The following is a 24,107-nucleotide window of genomic DNA, read 5'->3' on the forward strand; positions in this document are numbered from 1 at the left end:
GGGTCTGGCCATCTTTGAACTTGGCAGCCAATCGCCTGGCAATGTTATTAAAGGCTCTCTGAAAGCCTCCAGCAGACATCTCCCCCTCTCTCCTGTCCGTGGACACGCGTCCGTGTTCCTGTTCTCGGATATCAGGAGCTTGGTCTCACACGGCCCCTTCTTTACATGAAGAATCTTTAATATCCATTCAAACATTTTAATATATATATATAATTAATTTGAACTAATTATAAATATGTAAATGTTCTCTAGCAGAATCAATAGTACAATTATTTAATCAGTTCATCCAATGAGGGTTGCAGACACGCAGAGAGTTCAGGAGCCGAGGGGATAACGGCGTTTGAAGTGAACTAGTTTTAGGGCCGCTAATTTATGTTTTTCATAAGCTGTAAACCATAATCATCAAAATGATAACTTTTGCCCGATATTAAATTTTTTGAGTTTCACCTGTATATTTAATTTATTATTTTTCTGTCCAATTGAAAGAGCTGGTGCAGAGCTCGAATAATCTGTTAAATATAGGAATAATTAAAAAATCTTGAATACAACCACGACCAGTCTAGAGCCCGACCGATAAAGGATTTTAAAAGCCGATACCGATAAAAATATTTTTGGGTTTTAAAATCCGATATTCCGATATATCGGCCGATATTTTTTGTTTTTTTAAATATTGTTGAATTTCACACACGTGTAAAAGAAAAGCTAACTTTTCTGCTCAAGATACGTTTGATGCTTTTTCTCTATGTCTAAATGTTCACTCCTCGCAAGTATAACTTACATTTTACAATGCAGGGACTGTAACTAGAGATATGCGAGTTATAAATACAGTAATCATTACTTTATTTAGGCAGAAAAAGTTCATTGTGGTTTCCGAGCTCATTAATGTTAACGTTAACGGTCTTCCACTGATGATAGTGGCATTAGCTAGCTTTGTGGTTAGCTAGTCTATGATGAGCCATAATTTAGCAATATATAACATCATACTGCAAATTGTAAAACATACATTTTCAATATAACAGGCCAAGGAGAGATGATTGAAGCGTGTTTCGTCCGTTTTTATTTTAATTTTTAAATATTCATTTATCGGCCATTATAACTGCCGATACCGATATTATGGAAAATGCCTAATATCGGCCGATAATATCGGTCTGGCTCTAGTCCAGTCGTCCACTATTGATTTCGCAAGTACGTTGCACACTTGTGTCGTACGTCTAGGCAGTTTTAGATGGGAATACATTTGATATCATGCAAATCAGTGTTATTTTTATATTATTTTAATAGTTTATAGTGAATGGTTTTTATCTCATTTTATTTTACTTTACAAGTAACGAAACTATATTTTATGGTTTTAGTATTTTTACATGACTATAATAACCCTGATGCAAATGGATATCATTAGCAGTAAGTGTCTGAAGAGACATGTGAAGATGCAAATCCCTGACCCATGACAGTATTTATCACAGTTTAGCGTTCGTGTCGTGACATGTACGTCCTTCAACAGAGGTGTTAAGCTGTCCGTGGCGTGTTCGGTCTCCATCAGGACCCCGCGGGCACCATTTCTTGACCCCATCTAACCCAATGGGAAAGGCTATGGAGGCTCTGAGCTTTGTTTTTGTTGGTTCCCTCATAGATTTGCTTTGGGTCAGCAGAACTGGCGAGTAACAGGAACTGGAGTCTAGCGCTCGCTCAAAGTGCAGCGTTTGCCTCGACTCATGATTTAGCGATGGAAAGGAACGTGTTGAGGCTAATGCGGAGTGTATTGATCCTGATCAGCTAACCTTCCTGTGCACATGACACCCTAAACCTCCCAGGATAGAGCTGCTAAAAGCTCTCCGCATCGGCTTGGATAATATTCAAACGCTAAGAGTTGCCACTTAATAATTGAGCACTTTTATTTGGCCTCGCATTGTGGAAGAAGAGGAGCATTAGATCGGGCATCCCCTTGCTTTTATTCCCCAATCCCGACATCATTCCTCTATAAAACAACTCCAACGTGACGACAGATGGGTTTGGAGTGTAAAGTCGTGCTTTTATGACTTTAACGGCCAGTTTAAAACAGGAACGAGACCAACGGCAAACCATTCACAGACAAAAGCCATTATTTTGCTGCAGTTCGCGTTGTAATGGTGGACAGAGTTTACTTTATGAAGCACCGGAGAGAAAGCCTCCTGAGATCAGGATTCGTCTGTGATTCACTTGCTTCTGGTCTCAGTTCTGGCCAGTATTTCCCTGTTTGAGAGGGTCTAAGAGTGACGGTGAAGATGGAGAGGTTAAACTATAATTGATAGCTGTCAAATTATATTAGTGTTTCCCATCCATTGGTTCACGATATATCTTATAATCCAACAGTGAACAAAACAATAGTCCACGATACTGGATGGCATAATTAAATAACTGTAGCTTTGATAATTTATTAGCTCACCAAATGCTAAATGTCCATTCGGAGCGAATAGCGCTGAGGCCTTCAGTGACCCATGAGCCTGTGTTTAATAATAATACACCGCTGGATGGAGCGATCGACCAATCAGAGTCAAGTATTCCACAGAGCCGTGTAATAATGTAAGAGGATCGATGTTAGATTGTATCGTGACCAAACGTCCACTTTGTGTCCAGGGGTGTGTGTGTTTAGTTGTTATTCAGTGTTGTTCTGGGTGTAATGCGTGTGCTGCAGGGCTCTCTGCTGTAATAGCATTAAACATGCGCAGTATTGATCATAGCTGCGCACTGGAGAATTAGCGCATCTGACATCTGACGTGAGGCCACATCTCCGCGCGAGCCTGCCTAACTCATCAGGACACGCTTCACTGACACCTGCAGGACCGCCAACGCCACAGATCCGATCATCTACATCAGTCAAGGGTCTGTGTGTGTGTGGATAACAGACACAACATCCTCACCTCCTCTTACACCAGTGCTTCATTTACACCCCTAAGAAGTTCTTATAATAGCCTGACGTCGTCACACTCGGCTGCGCCACTGGGCTGAGATTATGGGGCGTTTCTACCGAACCAGGAAAGAAAATGCCTCTGGACTCGATCGGATCGACAAACGGCTTGATCGCGGTTCATATAGCACCTTTAATACAACTGCCTTGTAAAATAAATATGAACAATTATATTAATTATTTTACTTCGCAACAGTAAAGTGGCAGTACTTATGAATTCATTTGTTAGATTTAAAGGGGGAATACCTTAGATTTTTGCATTAAAATTTCCCAAAATCACAAGGCCAGTGTTATATATTTAGTAGGGCTGTGCAAAAATTAATTGTGATTAATCGCATCCAAAATAAAAGTCTTTGTTTACATAAAATATTTGTGTGTGCTGTATACAAGTATTTTGTATATATAAATACACACACATGCATGTATATATTTAAGAAAATGTGTTATTCATATATAAAATATTTATATTTATATATAATATAGATTATGTATATATAAATATATACAGAATTTAAGCACAAATAATTCTTAAATATATACATGCATGCATAGGTATTTATATATACAAAATAATTATATACAGCACACACAAATATATTATGTAAACACAGACTTTTATTTTGGATGCGATTAATCGCAATTAATTTTTGCACAGCCCTAATATTTCGTTAAGATGATAACGTACAATATTCCAAATGTTTCAAACAATGTTTAAATCGCGAGAAAATTGAGATTTTAACCAAGGAAACGGGGCGTGTGAGCTGGGAGTCGCCAGTCAATCGCGTCATATCCGCGTTACCTCGGTTTGCGCTCGTACTGCGTGTAGTCCTGGACAAATGCGGAAGTTGTAGTTGTGCGTTAGCGTCTATCAAGCAACAAACGTCAGCTTGTTTCGCGCATTTGTTATGGAATGGAGCACAATTATTCTTTAGCGATTGCACCTGGTTCTGTCGACAAAGACAAGTCTCATAAACGCAAACGACCCAGAGAAATAAAACCAGCTCAACATCGGTGTGGCATTTCCTAAATGGAGAGAACTTCCTAAATGGAAAAACGTTAACTAGAAAGAGACGCCGATCTTGCATGTGTTTTACTTGACAGGTGAGTGACACCGTATTCTGTATTCAAATTTCATGTCAGTAAACCATGCAAAACAATTAGTATTATCGTTAGAATGTCTTGTTGTCTATGCATATGATGTGAAAAATCGTGAGTTCATATTCACCGCGAATACTTCACAGAATATGAACTGTTGGCTGTATCTTAGAAAACGACGTTTATCTGAAAAGTGTTTCAACCGTCCCGGCTCTTCCCAAACATCTGTGATAACTAATTTACTTTTAAACCTGACTTTTCTTGCGGTTATTTCAGTTTAAGTTTAATGCAACAAGCATGTCAACAAACGCAACAGTTATAGAAATCTAACTTTACCTCATCCATGACAACTAATTTTCGATTCCCGTCTGACTGATTTATCCACGGTGGAGTTGAAAACAACAGTTCCCATCATTCCACGTTCCTCCACGGCGTCATCAAGCAAAGCCGTTGTTGTTGTTTTGAATGTAGCGCCCTCTAGCGGCATAAAATCTTAGGTATTGTAGCTTTAAACCCTAAAGCTTTTATTGTAGTGCTGTCAAACGATTAAAATATTTAATCGCGATTAATCGCATTAATGTCATAGTTAACTCATGATTAATCGCAATTAATTTTTATCTATTCTATATTTCTCTTGATTTCTTTTTGTCCCATTATTTTTTCTCATTTTAATGCTCTTATCAACTTGGAAAAGTGGATCGGCTTTGTGCAAATGTTGGTAACACTTTGTTTCGATAGTCCACTTTAGACATTCTACTAACTATAAGTAACTTTTCAACTACATGTCAACTAACTATCATTAGAGTATTAGTAGACTGTCCGCTTGATATCTGCTAGCACTTTATTTTGTTGGTCCCCCAACAGACATTCAACTGACTAGTAATTGGCGACTACAAGTAAACTTATTCTACTAACCCAAAGCCTAAAACCTAACCATAACCAGTCTACTGACACTCTACTATAATATACGGATACTCTAATGAGAGTTAGTTGACATGTAGTTGAAAAGTTACTTATAATTATTAGAACGTCTAAAGTGACTATCGAAATAAAGTGTAACCTAAATGTTTTTACAAACGAGTGTGTGCGGCGTGCCTGTTGTTTTGTTTCCAATCTAGCTAGATCCGCTTGCGCTTTGGTCAACGAAGCAAGAAAACGTCCTGGCGCGGCGCAAGCCATTGAAATGAATGGGTTTCAGAGCTCAGCGCGAGGATGTTGCAAAAGCATATGAAAGAAAACTACAAAGTTTGCTAGGCCAAAAAGACCGTTAATCGCGCGATAAAAACATTTACGCCGTTAAAATGGGTTTGCACTAACACCGTTATTAACACGTTTAACTGACAGCTCTATTTTATTGTGATGTAAAAGAAATGTTTAAGTGTCTTTAACTACAGTTTTGCAAACTCTTCTCATTATAAATCTTGTTAAATGCTGTAATCTGTCCACATAACATCATAACTGGTGTCCACTGCGTTTCCAAAAGCACTGCGTTTACATGTGTTGACTACTGTGTATTATCATTTATATTTCAGTTCAGTTGATAAAGCACAATGTTAGAGATCTCTTACGTTGCTTTGAGACGTGTAATCATATGTTGAGTTCATTATGAAACTGGTGGGATAGATTAAACTGAAGGGCAACACTGATTCACACATGAAGTATTCAGGCGGTGTAGCTCCACATTTCTGCTTTCAGGAGAAGTTCAGCTTTCAGAGGCATCTTTAACCTAACATTAAAACAGCGTAACATTCATAATGCCAAACGATTCTTCTGATTTATGACTGACAGCCACAGTCAAACCAAACATTACTCAGACCCCAGATATCATGTTCCACTAGTTTTATTTATTTATTTATTTATTTAGTACAGGGACAGTGCATATTCATAAACATTTCTGTCAATATGCCAGAATTAGCCTAAAGGCTATTTTTCATCTGCAGTCCCTAGACAGTTGGTAAGAGTCACCCTAAAAAAAGAAAAAAGATTACATAGTACATAGCACTAAAAAAATAAAAAATTAAAAAATTAAAATACATTTAGTAATAATAATAACTCTAAACACATCAAACAACAATCGGACAATCACGTAAAAAACATGATCAACACATAAGGAAAAATGTCAACCGTGTGCATCAAGAGCATGTGTAGAAATAGGTTAGTGTTGGCAGATCTGATGATCAATAAGCCATTTCCTTAACTGAATTTTAAATGAACTATACGTGTTTATAGTGTGATTAGGACAGAAAATAAAGTAAACTGGGACACATTACACCCAAATCTTCTTCATGCAGTGACTACCGGTATTATTTATACAAATGTGGGACCAATAATGACCTCCACTTTGAGCTGATCATGTTTGAAGCACACCAGTCTTTGGCTTTTGTTTCGTAGTTTTTGAGGCCATTGTTCTGATGTTGAGTGTGTGTTGTTGGCGTGAGCATTTGAACATCAGTGTGGTCCTCTGGATCCTCGTTGTGAACGTTGTTGTGTCTAGACGTGAGCGCGGTGGGACGCATGCATAATTCAGAGGAGTTCCCACAAGGACACAGTTCTGTCTTATAACGCTCCTTCTTAAAGAGCTGCAGTATGAGTATCTAGCAGGATTACAGAGAGGCTCAGGACACACACACACACACACACACACAGAGTACCCGTGCGTCACTCGTGTGTGAATCGAGGCGTGCGGCAGGAGGCAGAGCATGCATTCATATTTAATCTCCAGCATCATTAATAGAGACCCTCGGCCCGGCGCTGTGTGTGTGTGTGAGCTAACTGAGACTGAAGCAATTAGCAGCACCTCTCGTTTGCCCTAATGCCATCATTAGGAGTGACGGATAACCTTTACAGCTGAATGAAAGACCTGACGCACCAACAGCTCCTCTCTTTAACCCTGTGGGCTCTATCTTGCACCCGGCGCAAATGACTTTATACACTGACGCACTTATCATTCCTATTTTGCACTCGCGGAAAGCGGGCTTTTCGGTAAACTAGGGAATGAACTTGCGCTCCCTGACGGTTCAGCGCCAAAAGGAGGCGTGCTATTCTGCAGTTCCAGAAAACAATGGGCTATATGCACGCATAAGTTCTGCATTTGACGCAAGGATGCTCGTCAGTTTCCGGTTGTGTAGATTAAAGCGGAGGAGAACCGAGGAAAACGGGATTATGGCAGGGTCTTCAATATTTACTGTCCTCCAGTCTTTGAAACGAAACGTACATACGTTTAGATGTAATTTTATATTTAGTTATGTTTATTTAATATAATTTTAAAAAGAAGCATAAACACAACGAGGGGTGTCTGTTTTATCTGTTTTTGTGACTAACGTTTCTTTAGTATAACCATGGAGTACAAAATTCAATATAAATTCTCGGTATTGCATTGGACTCTACGATCGGCGGAAGTAGGGGTGTAACGATTCAGTTCTTTTTGAACACTTTCATCTAATTTTAACAAAACCGTGATAATATTGATAATCACGATAATTTTGGACACTATAATCGTGATATCAAATTTTCATACCGTCCCATCCCTAGGCGTGTGTTTGACGTTGGCGTGTTTGGTGCTGGTGTGTGTTTGACGTTGACTTTGCTGTGTGTTTGACGTTGGCGTGTGTTTGACGTTGGCGTGTGTTTGACGTTGGTGTGTGTTTGACGTTGACGTTGGCGTGGGTTTGAAGTTGGCGTGTTTGACGTTGGCGTGTGTTTGGCATGTGTTTGACGTTGGCGTGTGTTTGACGTTGATGTGTGTTTGACGTTGGCGTGTGTTTGACGTTGATGTTGGCGTGTGTTTGGCGTTGCCGTGTGTTTGACCTTTACATTGGCGTGTGTTTGATGTTGACGTTGGCGTGTGTTTGACGTTGATGTTGGCGTGTGTTTGACCTTTACATTGGGGTGTGTTTGATGTTGACGTTGGCGTGTGTGTGGTGTTTGACGTTGGCGTGTGTTTGACGTTGGCGTGTGTTTGACGTTGGCGTGTGTTTGACGTTGGCGTGTGTTTGACGTTGGCGTTGGCGTGGGTTTGAAGTTGGCGTGTTTGACGTTGGCGTGTGTTTGGCATGTGTTTGACGTTGGCGTGTGTTTGACGTTGATGTGTGTTTAACGTTGGCGTGTGTTTGACGTTGATGTTGGCGTGTGTTTGATGTTGACGTTGGCGTGTGTTTGACGTTGATGTTGGCGTGTGTTTGACCTTTACATTGGGGTGTGTTTGATGTTGACGTTGGCGTGTGTGTGGTGTTTGACGTTGGCGTGTGTTTGACGTTGGCGTGTGTTTGACGTTGACGTTGGCGTGTGTGTGATGTTGGCGTGTGTTTGACGTTGACGTTGGCGTGTGTGTGGTGTTTGACGTTGGCGTGTGTTTGACGTTGGCGTGTGTTTGACGTTGGCGTGTGTTTGGCGTTGCCGTGTGTTTGACGTTGACGTTGGCGTGTGTGTGATGTTGGCGTGTGTTTGACGTTGGCGTGTGTGTGGTGTTTGACGTTGGCGTGTGTTTGACGTTGGCGTGTGTTTGGCGTTGCCGTGTGTTTGACGTTGGCGTGTGTGTGATGTTGGCGTGTGTTTGACGTTGACGTTGGCGTGTGTGTGGTGTTTGACGTTGGCGTGTGTTTGACGTTGGCGTGTGTTTGGCGTTGCCGTGTGTTTGACGTTGACGTTGGCGTGTGTGTGATGTTGGCGTGTGTTTGACGTTGACGTTGGCGTGTTTGTGATGTTGGCGTGTGTTTGACGTTGACGTTGGCGCGTGTTTGACGTTGGCGTGTTTTTGACGTTGACGTTGTCGTGTGTGTGGTGTTTGACGTTGACGTGTGTGTGATGTTGCCATGTGTTTGACGTTGGCGTGTGTTTGACGTTGGCGTGTGTTTGACGTTGGCGTGTGTTTGACGTTGGCGTGTGTGTGATGTTGGTGTGTGTTTGACGTTGGCGTGTGTGTGACGTTGGCGTGTGTGTGACGTTGGCGTGTGTTTGACGTTGGCGTGTGTGTGACGTTGGCGTGTGTTTGACGTTGATGTTGGCGTGTGTTTGACCTTTACATTGGGGTGTGTTTGATGTTGACGTTGGCGTGTGTGTGGTGTTTGACGTTGGCGTGTGTTTGACGTTGGCGTGTGTTTGACGTTGGCGTGTGTTTGACGTTGGCGTGTGTTTGACGTTGGCGTTGGCGTGGGTTTGAAGTTGGCGTGTTTGACGTTGGCGTGTGTTTGGCATGTGTTTGACGTTGGCGTGTGTTTGACGTTGATGTGTGTTTAACGTTGGCGTGTGTTTGACGTTGATGTTGGCGTGTGTTTGATGTTGACGTTGGCGTGTGTTTGACGTTGATGTTGGCGTGTGTTTGACCTTTACATTGGGGTGTGTTTGATGTTGACGTTGGCGTGTGTGTGGTGTTTGACGTTGGCGTGTGTTTGACGTTGGCGTGTGTTTGACGTTGACGTTGGCGTGTGTGTGATGTTGGCGTGTGTTTGACGTTGACGTTGGCGTGTGTGTGGTGTTTGACGTTGGCGTGTGTTTGACGTTGGCGTGTGTTTGACGTTGGCGTGTGTTTGGCGTTGCCGTGTGTTTGACGTTGACGTTGGCGTGTGTGTGATGTTGGCGTGTGTTTGACGTTGGCGTGTGTGTGGTGTTTGACGTTGGCGTGTGTTTGACGTTGGCGTGTGTTTGGCGTTGCCGTGTGTTTGACGTTGGCGTGTGTGTGATGTTGGCGTGTGTTTGACGTTGACGTTGGCGTGTGTGTGGTGTTTGACGTTGGCGTGTGTTTGACGTTGGCGTGTGTTTGGCGTTGCCGTGTGTTTGACGTTGACGTTGGCGTGTGTGTGATGTTGGCGTGTGTTTGACGTTGACGTTGGCGTGTTTGTGATGTTGGCGTGTGTTTGACGTTGACGTTGGCGCGTGTTTGACGTTGGCGTGTTTTTGACGTTGACGTTGTCGTGTGTGTGGTGTTTGACGTTGACGTGTGTGTGATGTTGCCATGTGTTTGACGTTGGCGTGTGTTTGACGTTGGCGTGTGTTTGACGTTGGCGTGTGTTTGACGTTGGCGTGTGTGTGATGTTGGTGTGTGTTTGACGTTGGCGTGTGTGTGACGTTGGCGTGTGTGTGACGTTGGCGTGTGTTTGACGTTGGCGTGTGTGTGACGTTGGCGTGTGTTTGACGTTGGCGTGTGTTTGACGTTGGCGTGTGTTTGACGTTGGCGTGTGTGTGATGTTGGTGTGTGTTTGACGTTGGCGTGTGTGTGACGTTGGCGTGTGTGTGACGTTGGCGTGTGTTTGACGTTGGCGTGTGTGTGACGTTGGCGTGTGTTTGACGTTGGCGTGTGTGTGATGTTGGTGTGTGTTTGACGTTGGCGTGTGTGTGACGTTGGCGTGTGTGTGACGTTGGCGTGTGTTTGACGTTGGCGTGTGTGTGACGTTGGCGTGTGTTTGACGTTGGCGTGTGTTTGACGTTGGCGTGTGTTTGACGTTGGCGTGTGTGTGATGTTGGTGTGTGTTTGACGTTGGCGTGTGTGTGACGTTGGCGTGTGTGTGATGTTGGCGTGTGTTTGACGTTGGCGCTTGTTTCCTCACTCGTGTCCTCAGTCCTGCTGTCAGGTTTGCTCATGATCTGCATTATAAATGATGTCCTCCTCAACCGTTCTCACTTCCTGTCTCGTGTGAACAGCTTCCTGTTGACCTCAGCAAGATGCACCTGACGGACCACCCCCCCCAGCAGATGCATATGCCTCCCAGCCAATCAGGATGCAGCATCGCCAGTGACTCGGGGAGCAGCAGCCTATCAGACATCTACCAGGTGCTTCTCTCCCTCTCCTCACTCTGAGTCCAGAGACGAGAGTGTGTACGCTACAAGTGATAACACACACTTTTATATTTCAGAAAACTCAATAGGGGTTTGGAAGCACAAATCATTTTCCATTTCTGACCGGTAAAAGTAAACCATACGGATATCTTTGGAATACATATTTCAGCACACTAGATTTGGGACGTATTCAAACATTCATTAAATAATGACGACATCACTAACAGGTTAACTAAAAATATAATGAGTATGTAAAACAGTGTATAGAATCCACCAAATTACACTCTTCAACCGTTTCTATCTCTAACTTGCATATTTGGCACAAATGTGAATCCCCAACATTAATCTTATTCTTAAAAATGCTACTGTTGGAATATCTCGAATTGCACTCTTTACAGTTAGAGTCGATGGGAAAGTGCTCCTAAATGTAAATTCGCTCACTTCTAAGTTTGGAAGAGTTTTTCTGCATGAACAACGTTTTTTAATGATGACTCAAACGAATCACTGAATCTGTGTTTTGAGTTCTGCTTCCTCTCGGACTTCTCTCCTCTTCTATTGTTAGGTTGACGGTCATAGATCATTTGTTGTAAAGTGTGTCCTTGGGTGAGTAGAACAAATAGTGTATGTAAAGAGTTATACAGAATAAAGATTTAATATAGTGTTTCTTCAGAAGGCTGTAAAATGTAAAACAGAAAATGTCTGTCATGCTTTTGAGAAGCTGTCAGTATGACATGAGTACAAGAACAGCTTCTTATGGAGATCTCATGCTCTCTCACACACACTCACTCAAACACACACACACATACTCGCATGCACGCACACGCACACTCTCACTCATACACACACAAAAACACGCGCACACACTCACTGAAAGACACGCACACACACACACTCACTCACTGATATTTAAGGTATTACTGATATTGATTTTATTCTAATATCTTCTTTATATACATATAAAGTGCAACTAAAATGATAAATGAACATCAAAGATCATATTAAAATAAAATGTAACCCTTTTTCTGAGCCTCTGTCTGGAATGATCAGTTTTTAAGGTTGTGATTAACTAAGGTCATTGTTAGCAAACCGTATCAACGCCCACTCGCTAGTGCACATGAGTAAGTGTTTTATAAACATTATCCATATAAAACCAAAATTTACAGACAAAGAAATCATTACTACTGTAGTGTTTGTGATGCAGCTGCTGAGATCCAGTACAGCTTCATCTTTCAGATGATTTTGTGAACTCTCCATTTCACTGTGTGTCGATTACAAGACCAAATGCTCCAAACAAACATATAATCCTGCGACGTGTTCCCTGACGCCATAAAATAAACTATCCACTTGTTTCCGATTTTAAGATCCTTCTAAAGTCTGAACAGAAATTAAACGATTTTTTAAACTGGATATGTCTTTAATCTGTATACTGTGTCAGTGTAGACAGCATCAGTCATTATAATCTATTATAATATTACAACTGTAAACGTTTCCGTGAAATAAAATGAGTCATAACGTGAAGTAGAATTTTGGCCACACCCCTAATAGCCTGTGTTAGCAGCTCCGCTAGCATCTGTATGGCGTGAGGAGCTGTAGAAGTAAAGCGTGACGTGTTTCTCCACAGGCTACGGAGAGTGAGATGGGAGACGTGGATCTGTCGGGTCTCCCCGAAGCCCCAGTGGACTCTGAGGAAGAGGAGGAGGATGAAGACATCGAGCGCTCCTCGGAGGCTCTCCTGGGCCGAGATCTGGTGCGCGAGTGTCTGGAGAAGGAGCCGGTGGATCGAACCGACGACGACATCGGTAAAGCAGTCGCTCTCGAGAACAGGCTCTCTATAGCCGCGTTTACATTTCAGATTTGAGCAAAACTTTTGCCATATTTTCTAAATGTTGATAAAAAAACTATTGCGAGAGTCTTCCCGAGTCTCTCCGTAACGCTACTGGTTATTCCTGATTCTGGATCAGTGAGATCAGCCTGTTTTGTTATTGCGGGAGTCTCTGAAGCTCATGTGAAGGCTCCGCCCTCTTCTGAACGGAGGCGGAGCTAAACTCATTTGCATTTAACCCTCAGGTGCTCAGAAAAATTTTCTGTTTTGAATTTTTAAAAATCACAGCTTCATCGGAATGTTACGAAACTTGGTGACTTTTATGGCATTGGGTATGTGAACACACAAAAAATTGAGGTCATGATCTGAGCATGCTAAGTGGTCGTAAAAAATAGTCACACTTGTGCTCTTCGGTCAAAAATGACCGACCATAGGAAATGAATGGGAAATTGACAAAAACACAAAAACTTTGAGAATTTTTGTGTGTACAATCTACAAATCGTCCACGATGCAGAAAAAAAGTGCTCAGCATTGAAGGGGTGACACTCTAAAATATCAAGAGTGCAAAACAGACATACCCACCCCTACACACACACACTTTTATACACAAAAACACCAATAAATTGTGATTAAAGGAATCTGTTTTGAATATTTAAAAATCACAGCTTCTTCAGAAAATTACGAAACTTGGTGACTTTTATGGCATTGGGTATGTGAACACACAAAAAAATTGAGGTCATGATTCGAGCAATTTAAGTGGTTGTAAAAAAATGAGTCACACTTTTGCTCTTCTGTCAAAAATGACCGACCCATAGGAAATGAATGGGAAATTGACAAAAAAAATGTATGTACAATCGACAAATCGGCCACAATTCTAAAAAAAAAAGTACACCGCAGGAAAGGGGTGACACTCTACAACATCTAGAGTGCAAAACAGACACACCCACCAACACATACACACACATACCTGTACAAACACACTTTTATACACAGACACACCAATACATTTTGATTACAAAAAGTATGTTTTGAATTTTTAAAAATCACAGCTTCATCGCGATGTTACGAAACTTGGTGACTTTTATGGCATTATGTATGTGAACACACAAAAAAATTGAGGTCATGATCTGAGCATGCTAAGTGGTCTTAAAAAAAATAAAAAACATATTTTTTCATGGCAAAAATAAACCATAAATATTGCATAAATATTAATAAATTCAATTAAATTGTCTCGGAATACTAAATTAAAAAGAATAAATATTATAGAACAAAAATAAATTGCATTGGTTTTACTGGGATGGAGAAAGTTTCATTTTTAGGTGTCCGGTCACTTTTGACCGGGAAGATAACAAGTGTGACTCCGAAACGAAGAGGACACACACAAAAACTGCGTATTTTTAATGATCTAAGCTCTAATAAATGATCTGGTACTTTGAACTGAAATTTCACACATGCATTCTGGAGACACCAGAGTTATATTACATCCTGTGGAGAGGAGCATAATGTCACCTTTAAATGGTAATGGTTTGATAAAGAATGAGGTTTGTTTGGTTGAATAAATTGCTTTAAAAAGTCTCTCTCTCTCTCTCTCTCTCTCTACAGAGCAGCTCCTGGAGTTCATGCATCAGCTTCCAGCTTTCGCGAACATGACCATGTCAGTGCGGAGAGAGTTGTGTCGAGTCATGATGTTCGAGGTGGTGGAACTGGAGGGGACCGTCATTCTTCAGGACAAACAGGAGGTAGCAGACATACTGACCACAAAGCTGTTTTATTGACGTTTTTCCACGGTTCAAAAGCTGATTGATTGATTACAAGTAAGTTCTTTGTGGGCGGATCTTGGGCGCTGTCGCTATCATACCGGCGAGATAAATGCGTCCGACGCTAATCTAAACTGTGTTGGTCTGAAGCATAGACTGTAATAAAAGATGGAAGATGGACGACGCCCCTTCACTCTCTTCCAGTGGTCAGAACTGAAGCCGCCAGTGTCTCGATTTGGCGCTGACATCTTGGGACTTCAGTCTGTGCCGAAGCGATCTCGGGACCAGACCTGCGCAGTCGTGAGCAGGAAGTAAAGCCGCGAAATCAAGGCCCCGCCCTCATTCTCGCAGAATCAATCACAAGAACACGCTCTGGCACTTTTAAAAAAATGTATTAGATCGTCCTCCGAAGATCCCGAAAAATGTCTGTTGGTGCTTCAGTGACGAACCTGTCAATCATGACGTCAAACCACCGCATCAAATAACTAACTAAAAACTAAATGATGTTAAAAACAAACACTTAAAATTACGTCAGCGTGATAAATACTTCAGTAAATGACAGAAACCATCAAGTGGAAAGCCGATATTTGAAGCGTAATTTAATGGTTTAGTTGGTCTAAATGAATGACCTATACTAGGACCGGCCACCAGGGGGCGATCAAGAAGTTTTGGCTTCACTTTTCAGGGCTACATTATGCCACACGTGCACCCTTAATACAGCGTCTGAATAACGCACGACTTTAGACTGGGTTTGTCCTGGTGTGGGGAGGAAGTGTTTTCTGGAACTGCACAACAGGGAACGTTTACGCCGGGACACGCCTCCTCTTTCCCTGAACCGCCCCGCGAGCGCATGTTCATTTGCTAATTCGCTGTGCGTCGAGTGCAAAATAGGAATGATACACGCGTCATGTAAAAGTCACCGCGCTTAGGCCCACAAACACACACTTATTGAGTGAAATTAAGTATAAAAGTGACCGAAATTGATATGCTGAAAATAGATCTTGGGATTTAAGAATCGATATTGATCACAAACGATGCATTAATAATTGAAACCCAGCCTGTGCTCTTCCTGAAGCCCAGCTTGCACTGAAAAAACACTCCCGCATGAAAGAAACTGTTCCTGTCCACTAGAGCCCGACCGATAATGGATTTTGAAGGCCGATACCGATTTTAAAATCCGATATTCCGATATATCGGACGATATTTTTTTTTATTTCAGAAACGCGCAACAAAACATTAACAGATTTCCCTAACATAAGTTATTTGTAGTTATTTATGAGTTTTAACTAAAATAATATAATAATGCATTTTAAAAAGAAACTTGTTTTTTTTATTGTCACACAGAACAGACGGATGATAGTGGCGTTAGCTAGCTTTATGGTCTATGATGAGCCATGATTTAGCAATGGATGTCATACTGCAAATTGTAAATCATAAATTTTCAATATAACAGGCCGAGGAGAGATGATGCGTCTCATTGCTATAACTGTCACGCGCTATTAAAGAAATACTTCAGTCACATTGTCAAAAGTTAAAAGGACAGTCAGTCAACGACACTGTAACAACATAACGCAACTATTACTAGCTAATTCCGCTTCACTCTCGGCTTATTTAACAGCAAAACTGGACATGATGGTCACAAATGTTGTCCTGCTTATTTGAGTTACGAGAACTGATGCGGATGATCTTTTAATTGTTATTTAAGCGATGTATGTCTCGTGACCAACTCAACGAGTGCTGCCGACAGGAACGGTGTAGAGCGCCCTCTGGTGGATAAACTATACAACTCCAACACTCATGACATGGTTCAAGCGTGTTTCGTCCGTTTTTATTTTATTTTTGAAATATTCATTTATCGGCCGTTATAACTGCCGATACCGATAGTTTGGAAAATGCCTAATATCGGCCTGCCTATACATCGGTCTGGCTCTACTGTCCACAATACAAGCCAAGTCTGAATGCTGTGAATTGTTTCAGTGATGACAAGTCAGAGCACTGTGTGTGTGTGTGTGTGTGTTTGAGCGGTTTTAAAAGAGTGCGTGCAGTCTGATGGATCACAAGAACACACTGTGAAGCACGTCATAAATGAGTTTGAAGGAGACGCTCACATTGATCAACAGTGTGTGTGTGTGTGTGTGGGCTACAGTGAAGGTCAACAAGACACTCTTTCTTAATGAGAGAAGAGAGAGACGGAAACGCAAAGAGTGACTCAAAGGTCAAGATATTTAACCAGATTCACTTTAGACACACACACACACACACAGGATGATCTAAGTGTGCTCTGTTGTGTTTGCAGCTGAACACGTGGTACGTGATCCTGAACGGGTGTGTGGAGATCAGTTATGGAGAGGGAAGAGCAGAGATGCTGTGTATGGGCAACAGCTTCGGCATCTCTCCGTCTCTCGACACACAGTTCATGAGCGGCCTCGTGTGCACCAAAGCCGACGACAGCCAGGTGAGCTCTCACGCCGCGAGCTAAAGCTAAGCGAAACATGCCTCGCCACAGCAGGAGTAGGGGATTATGACACGAAACGCAGAAGATATGAGATACTTCCGGGTGTCCACTTCTGTTCCTGAAGTCCATCAAATTATCACATACTATCATTATGATCAAAAATAAAGAGAGATGACATACAAATGAGATATTATCCAAAATTATTCAATAAAATGTTGAAATTGCTGTCATAATTATGATAAAGTAAAAATTATTAGTGTGTGTCATTTCTGATTATTAGGGCCACAAATCTCCAGTTTAGTTTGTTTTTCTTTATTTCTCTCTGAGAATATCAAATATTGTGGGTCATTTCTGATTATTAGGGCCACAAATCTCCAGTTTAGTCATTTTTTCTCTGAGAATATCAAATAGTGGTGATCATTTCTGATTATTAGGGCCTCAAATCTCCAGTTTAGTCAGTTTTTCTCTATTTCTCTCTGAGAATATCAAATATTGGGGGTAATTTCTGATATTTGGGGTCATTCCTGATTATTAGGGCCACAAATCTCCAGTTTAGTTTGTTTTTCTTTATTTCTCTCTGAGAATATCAAATATTGTGGGTCATTTCTGATTATTAGGGCCACAAATCTCCAGTTTAGTCATTTTTTCTCTGAGAATATCAAATATTGGGGGTCATTCCTGATTATTAGGGCCACAAATCTCCAGTTTAGTCATTTTTTCTCTGAGAATATCAAATAGTGGTGATCATTTCTGATTATTAGGGCCTCAAATCTCCAGTTTAGTCAGTTTTTCTCTATTTCTCTCTGAGAATATCAAATATTGGGGGTAATTTCTGATATTTGGGGTCATTCCTGATTATTAGGGCCACAAATCTCCAGTTTAGTTTGTTTTTCTTTATTTCTCTCTGAGAATATCAAATATTGTGGGTCATTTCTGATTATTAGGGCCACAAATCTCCAGTTTAGTCATTTTTTCTCTGAGAATATCAAATATTGGGGGTCATTCCTGATTATTAGGGCCACAAATCTCCAGTTTAGTCAGTTTTTCTCTATTTCTGTCTGAGAATATCAAATATTGGGGATCATTCCTGATATTTGGGGTCATTCCTGATTATTAGGGCCTCAAATCTCCAGTTTAGTCAGTTTTTCTCTATTTCTGTCTGAGAATATCAAATATTGGGGATCATTCCTGATTATTATGGCCACAAGTCTCCAGTTTAGTTAGTTTTTCTCTGAGAATATCAAATATTGGGGGTAATTTCTGATATTTGGGGTCATTCCTGATTATTAGGGCCACAAATCTCCAGTTTAGTCAGTTTTTCTCTATTTCTGTCTGAGAATATCAAATATTGGGGATCATTCCTGATTATTATGGCCACAAGTCTCCAGTTTAGTTAGTTTTTCTCTGAGAATATCAAATATTGGGGGTAATTTCTGATATTTGGGGTCATTCCTGATTATTAGGGCCTCAAATCTCCAGTTTAGTCAGTTTTTCTCTATTTCTGTCTGAGAATATCAAATATTGGGGGTAATTTCTGATATTTGGGGTCATTCCTGATTATTAGGGCCACAAATCTCCACTTTAGTCAGTTTTTCTCTGAGAATATCAAATATTGGGGGTCTGACGGGACTCTATGATGTCTGTGGTGTTTCTGTCCCTCACACTGTTATCTCTGCCGGTCATGAAGTGTCGTGGTCAGGGTCCGAATGTAAAAGGCTCCTAATATAGCAGCGCTGCTGATTCCTCAAAATAAAGACTCCACCTCAACTTCCTCTAACGCCGTGAACCCTGCGCTCGCTCTCACACATACACACACACACGTCGCACTCATGAGCTGGCGCTGTGATAGTGTGTGTTATCCATGTCTGGTTCAGACTAACCTCCTGCGCTACTCTCAGTTCATCGCTCTTCCTCATGTTGTTGTTGATCAGTTTGTGTGCGTCGCTCAAGAGGACTACTGCCGCATCCTCAACCATGTGGAGAAGAACACACACAAGGTGGAGGAGGAGGGCGAGATCGTGATGGTGAAGGAGCACCGCGAGCTCGACCGCAGCGGCACCAGGAAGGGCCACATCGTCATCAAGGTGAGGATTCATCATTATCTTCATGCGTTCTGGCGGTTCAGTTATTCAGTGTTGCGTTTCCCCGAAAGCATCGTTCGCCAACTATAGACACAAGCTCCATCGTTATCATCAGTTCAACGAGTCTGAGTTTCCCGAAACCATCGTTCCAGCGAACATCTCAGAGGTGTGTGTGTGAGCCACAGATCTTGAGCAGATCTCGAGTTTCTAGTGTTCATGACATGTGACTCAATACATCTTGAGCAAAATAAGCAAGCTGACATTCAGTGCAACCTGACGTCTTTGAGTTTGAGAGATTTAAAGTTTCAAGATCAAGGTCAAGATCACAATGAGGAAGTCATTACTAATGTAGGATCTTCATTTTAATGTCACTGTGGCCAAAAAAAACAACAATAATGAACAAAACGCATCACAAAATGACCCTTGATCACACCAACCCAAGGTTTAAAACGACTTAAGAGTGAACTAACTTCATCTGGACAATAGCTGTATTCTAGATCTGCTGTAAAGCCTAAATCTCTGTAATCTCCACTGTAAAGGAAACTCTATACTGTTAAAACACTGTATAAATGAAGGAGACTTGACTTGACTATACAAAACCATTGTCAGTTTTGGGCTGTTTTATGAAAAAAACAACAACAACATCCACAATCCAAATTTAAGTGTTTATTTTATTGCACTTTTGTCTATTTGTGACTGTAGAATTTATAAGGTTAGAAATCTCCACTTACACCAAACCTTACAGTGTTATTCCAATCTATATTCATATATCATTCGCCTGATTTACATTATATTCCTAAAAACATGATTTATCTGATTTATCAAAAATGAAAGGAGAATTTTGAACCCGGCTTCATCCAATGCAAGTTCCTGTTCTGGATATGTATGCACATGAGAGCATATTTAATTAGATAGTGCCTCATTTGCATATTTGAACATTTCACAAAAACGTTTTAATGATTTGAATGTCTTTTCTGATTGGCTGTAAACGAGGTGTTCAGGGTCAGATCGTATCAGAGCAGCTTTACAGAGATGACAGGAAAATAAAGCCACAGTGTTTGTGTCTAGAAGAAAAGTCCAGCTTAAGAAAGTTCAGTGATGGTTCATTTCTGTTTTTTGGAGCATTTTTTATCTTTGTTTCCTTGCAAAGACGAGCAGCAAATGTGCGTCTCTTGATGTGTGTGTGTGTGGAGGTGATCGCTTCTAGATATTTAGTTTGTCGTTTAGTTCACATGCGAGATGAATCTGAACATTTATAGGTTTGTTGGGTCACTGGACACAAGTCGAACTAAATAATAATAAAATAAAATATGAACCCACAAATATAGGATTTTCTCCTGGACAGAAAGACTTTTGTTTATTTAATATTTTCATCTTGGTTTCAGTCCTGGGTCCGGTGTGAAGTCCCACTCAGGCATTTACTCTTAGTGAACTATACTTGTGTAGATGTATCCAGTTGTTGGTGAATAAAACCGTTATGTCCCAATAAGACAATTGGTCCTTTTAGGTCTCAAAACTTGAAATTTATTAAATGTGTGTGTGTGAATACCGATATTATCACTGAAATTACAATGGCCCTATCTCCAGTCTGATGTCATCCTAATCCCAGGGACGTCTTTATTTTTCAAACAGTATTTCATGTGCAGTGTGTGTGTACAGAAATAAAACATGCCCAACTTGAAGTTGGATGCCGCTCCAAGGCCCTCTGGGAAAATCTGTGGAAAATAAACACACGTAGATAGATACAAGCTCATTGAAAGTGCTTGAATTTATTTTGTGCAAGTAGTTTTCTGGAAAAAAACGTTTTATTCCACCACTTTGTGGCCTATGCGCACTAGCATACTTGATTCATGCTAGTTAGTATGTGCATTTACGCGTCACGTCGTGTTTCCCGCGTGAGGTGCTTTGTGTTGTGCATGACGTTCACACACTCACTAAACTACTACTACAATACCTCAACGATGGTTGTTGGACAGAACACATGTTATTAAGCCCTTGATATATGAATATAGATTGGAATAACACTGTAAGGTTTGGTGTAAGTGGAGATTAATAACCTTATAAAATCTATAGTCACAAATAGACAAGAGTGCAATAAAATAAACATGTAAATTTGGATTGTGGATGTTTTTTTTTTTTTCATAAAACAGCCCAAAACTGACAATGGTTTTGTATAGTCAAGTCAAGTCTCCTTCATTTATACAGCGCTTTAACAGTATAGAGTTTCCTTTACAGTGATAACAGGAGATTACAGTGACAGAGAGTGTTTAGTTGCTCCCTAGTTGCTCCAGAGGCGTGCGACCTCTGACATATACAGCAATTGTAAGTCACTTTGGATAAAAGCGTCAGCTAAATGAATGAAAATGTTTAAAAAAAAATTGTAAAATGAATATGTATGTCTTTCTTTACAAATTGACCTCAACAAATTGCCCTTAAAAATTCAGGTTACTCTTCATTTTAAGGTGTCATTGTTACAGCTAGGGCTGCAACAACTAATCGATAAAATCAATTATAATCAATTATGAAAATCGTTGTCAACGAATGTCATTATCGATGAGTTGTTCTGATTACATCACAGGGATTGTTTACTGGTGATTGGTTGAAACAGGCCAATCATGATGAGGCACACCTCGCCGCTCTGCCCTGCGAATTTAGGATTTAGGGTTTTATTTAGTCATAATAAACGAAAAATCTAATTGATTTTTTATCCGATTAATCGGAAAATAATCGTCCGATTAATCGATTCTCAAAATAATCGTTAGTTGCAGCCCTAGTTACAGTGTGATTATATATTTAAGAGTAACATTAATGTGCTCACTATAGGGTTAGGGTTTGGTTGAGGGTTAGTGGCATGTAATTATGCATCATTTACTGTTATTACTACGGTAAGTACATGTAACATATGTAACAAGGACACTGTAAAATAAAGCGTTACCATATTCATTAGGGGTGTAACAAAATATCGTGCCACAATATATCGCAATACAAAAATTCAACAATACGTATCGTGGATAGTTCCCCAAAAATAAAAATACTAAATTTTTTTCAGAGTTTTAGTGTACGTACTACATTAAGCTACTATGTATAATCTTGATTATGTAATAATGCGATTGGGGAATATTTGTGGGTCCTGATAATGTCAAAATTATGTAACCAGTAAAAAGCGGCCGACATTATTTTAAATATATCTAGTGAAAGCGTGCAAGGCAAGCATATTCATCTACAATAACGCAGTATTTTTAGCTTCAGAATCATGAATATTTTTATTGTCCTTGGGTTACAAGCACAACAGGTTTGTTAACCTTTTACCATATGTCTTGGAGTATCGCAATAATATCGTATTGTGAGTTCAGTATCGTGATATGTATCGAATCGTGAAATGAGGGTATCGTTACACCCCTAATATTCATTCTCCAGAATGTTTTCCCGCTGTGTATCAGGGCACTCCCGAGCGGCTGATCCTGCACCTGGTGGAGGAGCCGTCAGTGGTCGACCCCACGTACATCGAGGACTTCCTGCTCACACACCGCACCTTCCTGGACAGCCCTATGGACGTCGGCAAGAAGCTCCTGGAGTGGTTCAAAGTGGACAGCCTCAGAGACACGGTCAGTGTGTGTGTGTGTGTGTGTGTGTGTGTGTGTGTGTGTGCAAAACTGTATTCAGAGTAGACACCTTCAACATTTCTCACATTATTATCAGTTTATTGGCTGTAGTTATGAAAATGCTGATAAATATGAGCAGAACTCAGTGGATATTTGACTGGTTTTGTCCGTCCTTCTGTTGGACTCTCACACATGAATTATGTTGAATATCTGTTCAATTGAACTACAAAATTAGATAATACCAGTTTAGCTCAACCAGTGACCAAGCGTGTGTGTGTAAAAAGAGCATTAGCAATTACAGAAAACATGATCAGCTCAAAGTGGAGGAATCATTTTTGCTACCATATTGTCACTGTAGTCGCTGTATGAAGAATATTTGTGTGTAATATGTCACAGTTTGCTTTATTTTGCTCTCCTCACTTACATTAATGAACTGAAGTTTCCTGATCACACTAGTGAAACAATATCAAAACTGATATCTGGTGTGTGAGTAATGTTTGGTTTGACTGTGTTTCTTCGCATTCACAAGTTTTAGTCGGCAATTCAAAACCATAAATCTAGTCATCATTAGGTCATGATCTTGTCGCTACACATTAAAGCATATCAGCATTATTTTTCATATCAGACTGGTGCAGATTATTACATTTTAAGCCTTTATCGTCTGATTCTGGTGTCGTGCCGATGATTTTTTCTTACTGTTTTTTTCGTAATATATTATGGTTTGCTTGTGTTTATATTAGTGCTGTACAACGATTAATCGCATCAAAAATAATGTTTGTGTTAATATATTTTGTATATATAAATTATACAAATGATACAAATTAGAGCCCAACCGATAAAGGATTTTGAATTCCGATATATCGGCTGATATTTTATTATTATTATTTTTTTTCAGAAACGCGCAACAAAACATGAACAGATTTCCCTAACATTAGTTATTTGTAGTTATTTATGAGTTTTAACTAAAATAATATGATAATGCATTTTAAAAAGAATGGTTCAAGCGTGTTTCGTCCGTTTTTATATATAATATATTCATTATCGGCCATTATAACTGCCGATATATCGGTCTGGCACTAATAGAAATATTTTATATATAAAGAACACATTTTTCTTGAATATATACATGCATGTGTGAGTATATATACAAAATAATTATACAAACACAAAAATTTTTTTTTATGAGATTAATCGTTGCACAGCGCTAGTTTACATCTTCTGTGATCTCGCAGGTGACGAGGATCGTGTTGTTGTGGGTGAACAATCATTTTAACGATTTTGAAGGCGACCCAGTGATGACCCAGTTCCTGGAGGACTTTGAGAAGTTACTGGATTTCTCGGTGAGTGTCGACGTCAGTTCAGACAAAACAAGTTCATTCTGTCAGGATAACATGGAAGTATCAGGGAATCCTAAAACAGGGATTTGTAGATCTGGAAACACTTTTAAAGACCCCCCCCCGTTACACTCATTTACAGGTATAATCATTTTTAATCAGTTATTACAGATCATTTTGTTCAAGTCTATACTTATATTACACAAGGTTTACTTGCTCAAACAGCTGTATCACACACTAAAGGAA

The 24,107-nt window shown here is 40.3% G+C and overlaps 1 protein-coding gene across 10 annotated transcripts in view; it reads left to right on the top strand.

The window, feature by feature from the left end:
* rapgef6 (Rap guanine nucleotide exchange factor (GEF) 6) overlaps window positions 1-24,107 on the top strand; it is a 110,609-nt gene that overhangs the window by 42,098 nt on the left and 44,404 nt on the right. For all 10 annotated transcript variants that reach the window (XM_089124028.1, XM_089124022.1, XM_089124029.1 and 7 more), the window contains 7 exons: window positions 10,676-10,804; window positions 12,432-12,609; window positions 14,235-14,371; window positions 16,686-16,844; window positions 18,776-18,928; window positions 22,366-22,530; window positions 23,760-23,867. In XM_089124028.1, the coding sequence (XP_088980154.1) occupies window positions 10,676-10,804; window positions 12,432-12,609; window positions 14,235-14,371; window positions 16,686-16,844; window positions 18,776-18,928; window positions 22,366-22,530; window positions 23,760-23,867 (1,029 nt within the window). The remainder of the gene's footprint in view (window positions 1-10,675; window positions 10,805-12,431; window positions 12,610-14,234; window positions 14,372-16,685; window positions 16,845-18,775; window positions 18,929-22,365; window positions 22,531-23,759; window positions 23,868-24,107) is intronic.

The sequence above is a fragment of the Pimephales promelas genome, chromosome 19, assembly GCF_988280905.1.
Source record: "Pimephales promelas chromosome 19, fPimPro1.hap1.1, whole genome shotgun sequence".
Classification (NCBI taxonomy): Eukaryota; Metazoa; Chordata; class Actinopteri; order Cypriniformes; family Leuciscidae; genus Pimephales; species Pimephales promelas.